General features: G+C 46.7%; 1 protein-coding gene across 2 annotated transcripts; it reads right to left on the bottom strand.

The window, feature by feature from the left end:
* Positions 1-49: 49 nt before the first annotated feature.
* NFKBIL1 (NFKB inhibitor like 1) lies at positions 50-9418 on the bottom strand. 2 transcript variants are annotated; one of them, XM_059399805.1, is made up of 4 exons: positions 9286-9418; positions 7933-8209; positions 1037-1258; positions 50-859 (listed from the first exon to the last, which is right to left on the bottom strand). In XM_059399805.1, the coding sequence occupies exons 1-4, from the start codon at positions 9286-9288 to the stop codon at positions 270-272; spliced, it is 1092 nt and encodes a 363-aa protein (XP_059255788.1). In that variant the 5' UTR covers positions 9289-9418; the 3' UTR covers positions 50-269. The 2 variants fall into 2 exon arrangements, with proteins under 2 accessions (XP_059255788.1, XP_059255787.1); XM_059399804.1 differs by lacking the exon at positions 9286-9418 and adding an exon at positions 8592-8743.
* Between the last annotated feature and the right edge of the window lie 81 nt (positions 9419-9499).

The raw sequence follows: 9499 nt of genomic DNA, 5'->3' as shown, positions 1-9499 counted from the left end.
GTATGATGAAAACCACAGCAATGGAAAAAGGCAGAGGAGACACCAGGAGTGAGATGTGGAACCAGGTCTTATTAGGAAATGGAGGAGTCAAGGAGCAGTGGTGGTGGAGTCAACGAGCACTCCCACTCGTTACAAGTTTCGCTCCCACCCCATATCCTTTGCTGCGTAGCATCAGCCTCTTCCTCATCGTCCCCATACCTGACCTTCCCCTCACTACTGCCCTGCCTCTAAGGATGCATTCCCTGCAGTTTCTCACTCTTTCTCTGGGGTCACTTGAGGGCCTCTGCATGGCGGTTCAGGGCTTGAGAAAGGGCCGTCACAGCCCCCATCACGCGGCCCAGCTCCCAGGTCTCAATCTGGCTTCGGAATCGCTGCAGGAAGCGGTCAGGGTGCCAGCGGATCTGCTGGACCCTCAAGTACCTTCTCAGGGCCCCCTGCTCCTCCAAGGGGGGACCCCTGGCCACCAGGGCTGCGGCCATGGCCTCTGGGTCCCCTCCTCCAGGGCAAGGCCAGGGCACATCGCCAAAGCGCCAGAGGCTACCCCTCCCTGCTCCTCTTGGGTGTTCTGCCCTGGGCCCAACCCTGGCTGGCTCTGGCCCTCGGTCCCCACGAGCCTCCTGTGCCCTCTTTGCTCGGCTCTCACGCAGTTCTTCCTCCTTGGCCCGGGCTCGCTCTCGGAAGAGCCGCTGCTCCTCCTCCTGCTGTTGCCAGCTGTGACTGGAGCCCTCAGCCCGTGGGGGTCGGCAGGCTCCCTCTGCCTCTTGCTGTTGCTGCTGGTGCTTCTGTGCATGCTCCCGGGCCAGGCGCTCTGACCAGGCTGAGAAGGACTCGGGCTCCTGGGTCTCATGGGAGGCATCATCTGTTTGGGAGGGCAGGATGGGGGTGGCTGGGAAATGCTGTTGAGGAGGTGACAGTCAAGAGGGAGGGCAGTATAGAGGAAGGGGGTACAGAAGGCCAGCAGGAACATGCATGCAGTGGGTACAGAAAAGCAGTCAAGGGGAAGAAGGGCAGCTGTGGATGGGAATGGATTCCTCACCTTCAAATCTCCCAATGACCTCTTGCCACTCATCCTCCAGCTCTCCCTGCAGCTTCTGCCTCCATTCCTGCTCCTTAGAGGCCTCGTCCTCCTCCTCCTCTTCAGCAGAATCCCAGGGGGGTCCCCAGCCCAAAATTTGCCCAGGGGTCTCCCCATCCTTATTCTTTATTCCCATAGCAGAAGGGCAGCGACTCAGTAGTGGCAGGAAGAAGTCCGTGTAGGCTGTTGGTGGGAGAGCAGTGAGCAGAAGTTAGCTGGGACTCCCATTCCTTGACACGGCTGCCATCTTGAATCCTGCTGGTCACTCATTCCCTTGGTCCTACAGCAATGGAAATGGTTGCCCACACAGAAGCCTCCTGGGTATTAGGAAATCACTGTCACTGACAAATATTTACTGATAGCTTACCACATGCGTGAGAAGCGTGGTAGTTGAAAATAATCTGATCCGAGGCCCTACAAACTATTTTAGTATCCTAGGAGTTCTACTGTGTTAAATGACATTTTCCAGCCTGCCTCCAGACACGCTGGGCAATGTCAAAAACCTCTAACTATGTATTTCATTTTTGGCTTGAAAATATTGTCACTTTACAACTCTTACTGTGTGTTTCTGACCCAAAGCTGTACTTCAGACTGGTAAAGTAACCGAACATTTTACTCTGCAACATTATAAATATATAAATAAAGAACAGGAACCATTTCATATCACTTTTCAATAAACTGAGTAAAATAAATGTTTTCAGGGAGGGGAATTTCTCTCAGTCAACCTCATACAGTGCATTCTGGGAGAGGGGTGGGGAGGTAGAGGGTCTACACCAGCAACAAGTTAAGCCACAGATATGTTCTCCGCAGCAAAGCAAGCTCTTTCCAAATTGACTACTGATCTAGGGCAGGAGAAAGGGGCTGAGAGAGAGGGTCCCACCCAGGTGCTGGCTGACAGGAGGGTAGTGATAAAAAGAAGGACTGATGTTCCTGAACTCTCCTCTTTCCTGAGCCCTCACCTCACTGCATCCACTCTAGCATCAGATGAAGGCCATGCTGCCCACTTTACGGCCAGCCTGGCACTCTACCCCTGGCCCAGCCCACCCCCTATGGCCACCAAGCACCTCTTTCACTCCTGGGACAGAGGAAGGTGAGTGAGGCACCCTCCCTTCCTGTGGACCTACTTTCTCTCCTTAGGGCAGGAGGAAATGGGCGGCCAGTCCTTAAATCTTTACTTTGTGGTGCTGCCAAGTACTGGCCACCTGGCAAAAGGATGGGACAAGGGAAGGGTTATCCTGTCACTGCCAGGAAGGTAGGAAGGTAGGATAACACAATGGGCCCACCTTGACTGGGCAAGGCCCATCGCCCCCCACCCATCATCTCTTGGTACACTTGCGTGCTGCCCAGCTTAAACCCCATCAGGATGAGAGGAGGAGGGGCTACTTCTCTTTACCACTGATGTGACCTGTCACCAGCCCTCTCTAACTGTTCCATCCAGCAAATACCTAGTCCTGTCTTTCAACTACTTACTCCCCACTACAGTTCACAGCAGGTACGAGGATAGGTGTGTGTTCAGGCTTGCACAGGTTTTTAAATTCATGGATTTTAAGGACTATAAAACATGGTAAGTAGGGGTGCCTGGGTGGCTCGGTGGGTTGAGCCGCTGCCTTCGACTCGGGTTATGAACTTGGGGTCCTGGGATCGAGTCCCGCATCGGGCTCTCTGCTCAGCAGGGAGCCTGCTTCCTCCTCTCTCTCTGCCTGCCTCTCTGCCTACTTGTGACCTCTCTCTGTCAAATAAATAAATAAAAAATCTTTAAAAAAACCAAAAAAACCAAAACAAAAAACATGGTAAGTAATATGGTACAGAATATTCAATAACCCCTAAAAATGTTCGTGTGTGGAAAAAGCTGGCTATGAAACTATACGTAGGATTCAACCACAACTGTGTAAAAAAAGAGACCAAATTCTATGGGTTGCAAAAAAAAAAACAGACTAGAAAAAAATATGTAAAAACCTTAGTCTCTGGGTGGCAGGACTATGGATGGCTGTCCTCCAATCTTATTTGGTTAATATTTTATTTAAAAATTTTAAAAAATATTTTATTATTTACTTGGCAGAGAGAGACAGCAAGAGAGGGAACACGAGCAGGGGGAGTGGGACAGGGAGAAGCAGGCTTCCCACTGAACAGGGAGCCTGATGTGGGGCTCCCTCCCAGGACCCTGGGATCATGATCATGACCTGAGCTGAAGGCAGATGCTTGACTAAGCCACCCAGGCACCCCTGCTTAATGTTTCAATATGAAAGGGATATAACTAATGAGAAAATTTTCTTTTTAAAGAACGAAGAATACATTTAATCACTGTTAACAGTTTGCCTTGGTCCCTTCCGGTCCTGTCTGGGTACAAATGCATACACAGGATGACTTTTTTTCAGAGATATGTCATCATGCTATATGTTTTGTTTGGCAACTTGCTTTCTTCACCTACCATCTCATTCATACTTTTCCACAGGAGTGTACACAGTCTACCTCATTCATTTTTATGACCATGTAGTGTTCCGCGATGTGTATGAAACAAACATCTCCCCACGCCCAGTCAATAGACTTTGTTTCCAAAAATGTTCGGCCTCCCACATTTGTCTTTGTAGACTCCTTACAGTATTTGTAGACTCCTTACAGTATTTCTGTGGGGTAGATTATCAGAAGTGGAATTTCTGAGTCAAAGGACATGAGTGATTTTACCAAACTGCTCTCAAATTTGTGCCAACATATACTCCTACAGAGAATATAAGAATGCCTGTGTTGTCCTTTACCAAGACTGAGTATCATCAACCAACCCTTTTAATTTTGCTCATTTGATATATGAAAAAAATGATCTTATTGATGAAGTTTACTGTACTTTATATGTTCTTTGGCTTTTTCTTTTTTTAAAAGATTTTATTTTTAAGTAATCTCTATTCACGTCCCTGAGATAAGAGTCACAAGCTCTGGTGACTACGCCAGCCAGGTGCCCCTGGCTCTTTACTTCATTTGTGAATGACCTGTTCATATTCTCTGACTACTTTTCTCCTAGATATTATATATGTAGACATGAGAATTATTTATATATCATAGATATCACCCCCTGTGTCGAGTATTTGTAAATAATTTCTCCCATCTTTGAAAAGTTTTTATGTAGTTAAATCCATATCAATATTTTCTTTTATAGCCTTTGGCTTTACTGCATCCTTAGAAAGGCTTTCTCCCCTCTAAGATTATAAAAATATCCTCTTGTGGTTTTTTTCTTTTTTTTTTTTTTTTAAAGATTTTATTTATTTATTTGACAGAGATCACAGTAGGCAGAGAGGCAAGCAGAGAGAGAGGGAGAAGCAGGCTCCCCGCTGAGCAGAGAGCCTGATGTGAGACTCGATCCCAGGACCCTGGGATCATGACCTGAGCCGAAGGCAGAGGCTTTAACCCACTGAGCCACCCAGGCGCCCCTCTACTATCTTTTTATTTATCTAAAAAAATGTAGGGGTGCCTGGGTGGCTCAGTTGGTTAAGCATCTGCCTTATGCTTAGATCGTGGTCCTGGGGTCAAGCCCTATATAGGGCTCCCTGCTCAGTGGGGAGCCTGCTTCTCCCTCTGCCAACTGCTCCCCCTGCTTGTGCTCTTTTTCAGATAAATAAATAAAGTCTTTTAAAAAATGTAGAAAGTATAGTACAATAAGCAGTGTATTCCTCCCAGGTATGTTACTGTTTTGTAATTTTTGCAACATTATTTTGTCTTCAAGAGATAAACTATCATAGATAAAACTAAAGATTTCTCTGATGCTGTCTTCTAAATTTTATTCCCCTCCCCAGAGGAAACTCCTCCCATGAATTTGGTACAAACCCTTCCTGTCACACTTAGATCTTTAAGCAGCTGTACTTCTGAGTCAGTAGGACTGTTCCTCAGATGGGCCAAATACTTCAAGGTTGTTTATTAAATAGCTCGCTGCCCTCTGGTGATTTGAAATGTCACCTTTATCATCAATTTAGCAGTACAGATAGACTTCCCAGTGCTCTTTAATTAGTACGGTGTACTTTTATATTAGGAAAAATATGTATAAAAAAATCTGAAGTAAACATGTACTTTGCCTTAGTGACAGAAGCACTGCTCTTCCCCTCTCCATTTTGAGATGTGATTTCTACCTTAAAGGGATGTTCACACTAACTGGCACAACACATTTTTGAAAGACCCCAATATTGGAAGCTTATATTGAGTGATGATTGACTGAGGCATGGAGGAAGAAAAGGTAACGGGGGTGTCAAGGAGGGCTTCAAGGAGGAGGCAGGGCTTATGTTGGGCTGGGAAGGGAGGATAACTTAGCAAAGTAAAAATCAGGTGGATGGGAAGGCAAAAAAAGAGACAGGCAGTCTTGTGAAAAACACATTTGGGGTCACTGAAGACAGAGCTACGTAGCTGGAGCTGCAGGTTTGTGGTTGTGCTATGGTAGGAAAGGCTGTAAAGGCAAACGGAACATAAATCAGACAGCTCAGCTATCTGCAAAACAGGGCCACAGCTTACTCCTACTGTGCAGCTCAAAGTGAGTAGCAGTTGGTAGAGGTCTGGTACTGTGCTGGCACAGAGCAGAAGTGCACTCAATGTGACATTAAAAAAAAAAAATACCTGGCTGCCTTTGGACTTTCTTCTTTTTGCAAAGACTGTGAGAAAATGACCTATTTTTTCTTAGTGTTCACTAGTTCTTGTGTGTAGAGAATGGTTATTGTCTGACTAAGGTATATTTATATGAGGGTCTTCGACACCTAAGACCACTTCCCCAGGAGGTGACAGGTCCCAAAAGGAAGTTACCGAAAGCCATTCATTGGCATCTCATTGGTTGTGACCACATAGCCCAGTCAATCCAGCAGGAACTTGGGAAAGGGGGAAACCTCCCTTTCCTTAGGGGAACCTGGGTCATTTCATCTGTTCAAAGAACGTATTTGCATTTTAAGACCTAATGGTCTCTAAAGCAGCTCCAAACTTAATGAGATGGGCCCCTCTACCGAAGAGCCATAAGGCCACCTGGTGGCAGGGCTGTCAGGGAACAGAAGCAGCAAGGCCTGAGAAGATACCAGGACTTGGTTGGGAACTGAGGACAGGCCCCCCCTTAGGAAGACAACCTGTTGGCCAGGATATTTCAGGAAGTTCCTGAACCTTCAAGACCCTAATTTCCTCATCTGTAATTGGATAATAGTATCGATCTCATACGCTTCTTAGATGTCAATAAAATGAAGGAAGATCCTACAATGAGAGAGATTTTTATTCCTCAAAAACTATAATTGGGTAGTATAAGAATAAAAATAACAATACTTTTCATCTGGTGGGTGCCAAACCTGTACCAAGTGCTTGCCTCATTTACTTGTCACAACTTCTATTTAGAGAGGCAAGTTAAAAAATAAAAAATAATAATTAAAAAAAGGGATTAAAATTGGGCTCATGGAAGTTAAGCTGCATGTCCCTGGTACACAGCCTGTAGGTGGTAGAGTCTGAACTTGGAGGAGGTCTGGAATCTGCCACAGGGTTCTCTGCTCTCTTGCCATGTTTAATGTCAGCTGTCAAATTAGATGCCTACATTTTGCAAACCTCCTCATTTTAAGTTTTGGTTTTTAAAAAATCTGAATATGCCAGCCTATCTTACTATATTAAAGGAAATTAAAGAAAAGTGTTCCCCCCCCCTCTCTGGGGAAAGTTTTGGGGGTGAGAGGGGTTTCTGCTGGGGAGCTAGAAGATGGTAATAGTAGCAATCAAATTGGGTTTTTCATCCCAATCTAGGGATTTTCCTCTACTGTTCTTACTTTAGAAGGAAAATCTCTAGCAGGGGAAAATTGCCAGAGGGTTTTATTTTCCTAAGGGCTGCTACCTCTACAGAGCTGTGTCCATTGTCAATAGGTCCCCATCTGACCCTGTGTCAAAGGTTTTTCAGAACTCAGATGTTTTTGGGATTTGGTAGATCTGATCTGAAAGTACATACACTGTATATTCAGTAGCTGGGGAGGGCCTGGGCCGCTCCAATAATCAAACACGTGAATGTTTCTGTGGAGAAATGTATGAACATTGACATCTGTAGGATGAAAAAGACTCACAGATAGTCTCGCTTTAGTTCAGGTTAGTTTTTCTCACCAAACGAGTCTGGTGAAAAATGTTTGGGTCTTAGTGTTTTTGAGTTGCAGAGAGGACGGTGAAGGGAGTACGGACGGATCTGTTGATAACAGGAACACTACTGGCCAACATCTACTGTGTGCTAATCACATGCCAGGTGCTCTAATTACATAGTGTGTCATAAAAATATATGATACAGCATGGGTGTTTTGAACATGGGTGCTATCACTGTGTAATTCTGTAATGTATCACACAGGGTAAGACAGTTGTTAATAGCACAGATGATTTAGCTAGGCTGCCTGGATTCTAATTCCTCATCTGAGAAACAGGGGATAATATTAGTACTTATTGTTATGAGGATTAACTGGGCTGTTTTGTGAGAAGTGCTGGGACATAGTGAGAACTGTTGTTATTTAATTCTGCACAGGGCAAACTAAGCTTCAGGGAAGTTTAGTAAATAGCCCAAGAATACACAGCTGTTAAGTGTGGCACAGGGATCTGAACCCAGGCAATGGAACTGCAGAACCTAAACTCTATCTTACTTTTTGCACTGCAGGCAAACAACCAGTCAAGAGACAAAGGAGCTATAACCTTATAAGTTGTGAAATTTGAAGCTGCTGTTTTGAGAATGTTGGGTTCTTCAGACAATGGTAGCTCAGTAATATAAAGTCACAAATGCCAACGGGGTCAACTACCATCCCAGGCACAACTAGCCTATTTTTCAGCTGCTGGTCTTCATCTCATTTGCAGTCAGTCAGTGGCTCACGACCTTATTCCCCACCAGGAAAACTCACCATCAGGGCCCTGGCGGGCAGCAGCGTGCAGCGCCGTGTCCCCGTGGCGGTCCTGGTGGGCAGGGTCAGCCCCAAGCCGAAGCAGCAGGCACAGGGCGGGGGCATCGTGGCGGGCACAGGCCCGGTGCAGTGGTGGGGGCTGCCCAGCGTCTACATCGAGGCCTGGGTGTCGCTGGAGGAGGGCCTGGGCCCGGACCAGCCGTCCTGCAGACAAGTAACGACGGAAGCGGCGTTCTCGGCGTTGGCGGCGGGTAGTGGAGGCCATGGAAGTCTTGGGCTAAGGAAGAAGGAAAAAAAGGCAGCTGTCAGGGCCCCAGCCTGGCCTGGTCCCTCCTCCGCCGCCCCTGACATCCCCTCTTGTTCCTCCCTTCGGCCCCCCTTCTTCCTACATCTTCCGCAAGAGATGAGGTCTCTCCTAACTCTCATCCCTCAGCCAGATGCTAGGTTTGAAAAAAATTTTGAAGAGGGCTTGGGTCACATTTTTTAACGTAAAATTTGAGAAAAGGGTAATTGCTTTGAGGTTCATTAGCCCAGATAATTTTTAATAGGAGACTTTGAAAAAGACAAAGAATGATGGGGAAAATATTTATCAACAGAAATCTGAATTTAAAAGTCACAGATAATTTCAAATAATAATCTAGAAACGGAGTATGATGTACCCGGCAGACAGATGTGGAGGCTTCTCCCTCTGGGAACTGGGGGGAGGGGTTACTCATCAGACCTGCCCCCCCCCCCGCCCCCCTAAGTAACCCCAAAGCTGTAGGCCCGAGGCCTGTGTTTAAAACGCTGCGAGGAAGGGAGGCGGGAAGGGCGGGGACACTCTAGGCTGGCGGAAATGGCGCAAGCCGAGACGCAGGTAAAAGGCGGAAATGAACTCGTTACCGGATGTCGTCTCTCTCTCCGAGAGAGCGAGTTGTGTGTGTTTCCTCAGTCGGGTCTCGGGTGGGGAACTTGGGAACTTAAGATAAAGGATCCGCCTGAAACCGGAAGACTGGACGACAAACGAGGAAAAGGAGACCAGCATGGGAGAGTAAAAAGGCCGATTTAAAGATTTGTTCTCTCCTCCCCCAACCGGGAAGAGAGAGGAGATGGTTCAGAGAAAGTAGATGGCAAGAGAGAAAACAGGGGAGATAAGAAGGATTAAAAGTCATAGTGAAAATGGAAAACCACGACGACGCCAAGAATAGGGCTAGATAAAAAAAGACATGTGTAAAGACATAATGAAACAACCGTAGGAGAAGGCAAACGAAATGGATGCATTAATTTAGACTTGGGAAACATAAAAGGAGATGGAAACGGGAGGGAGTGAAAAAAAGAGGGGAAGAGAAGTAGGAAGAATTCAGGGAAACCCACCATCCTCTTCTTCCAATACGCGACACATGTTGACTTCTTTACTTTCTCAGTCCATTTTCAGTCCCTCTGCGTCTCCTTCTCACTCCTCTCTGGTCCTGCCCCCACTCCTGGACGTTCTGACCGGGAAAACCCTGCACCGGCTGCGATGGTGCCAGACAGCTTTGGGCCTGGTCTCTGCTGCTCCCAGGTGGTCTTTCTGGGTACTGCCAGTGTA

The sequence above is a fragment of the Mustela nigripes genome, chromosome 5 (assembly GCF_022355385.1).
Source record: "Mustela nigripes isolate SB6536 chromosome 5, MUSNIG.SB6536, whole genome shotgun sequence".
Taxonomy (NCBI): Eukaryota; Metazoa; Chordata; class Mammalia; order Carnivora; family Mustelidae; genus Mustela; species Mustela nigripes.
The sequence above is the reverse complement of the archived record's forward strand: the minus strand, read 5'-3'. Positions and strand labels throughout refer to the sequence as shown.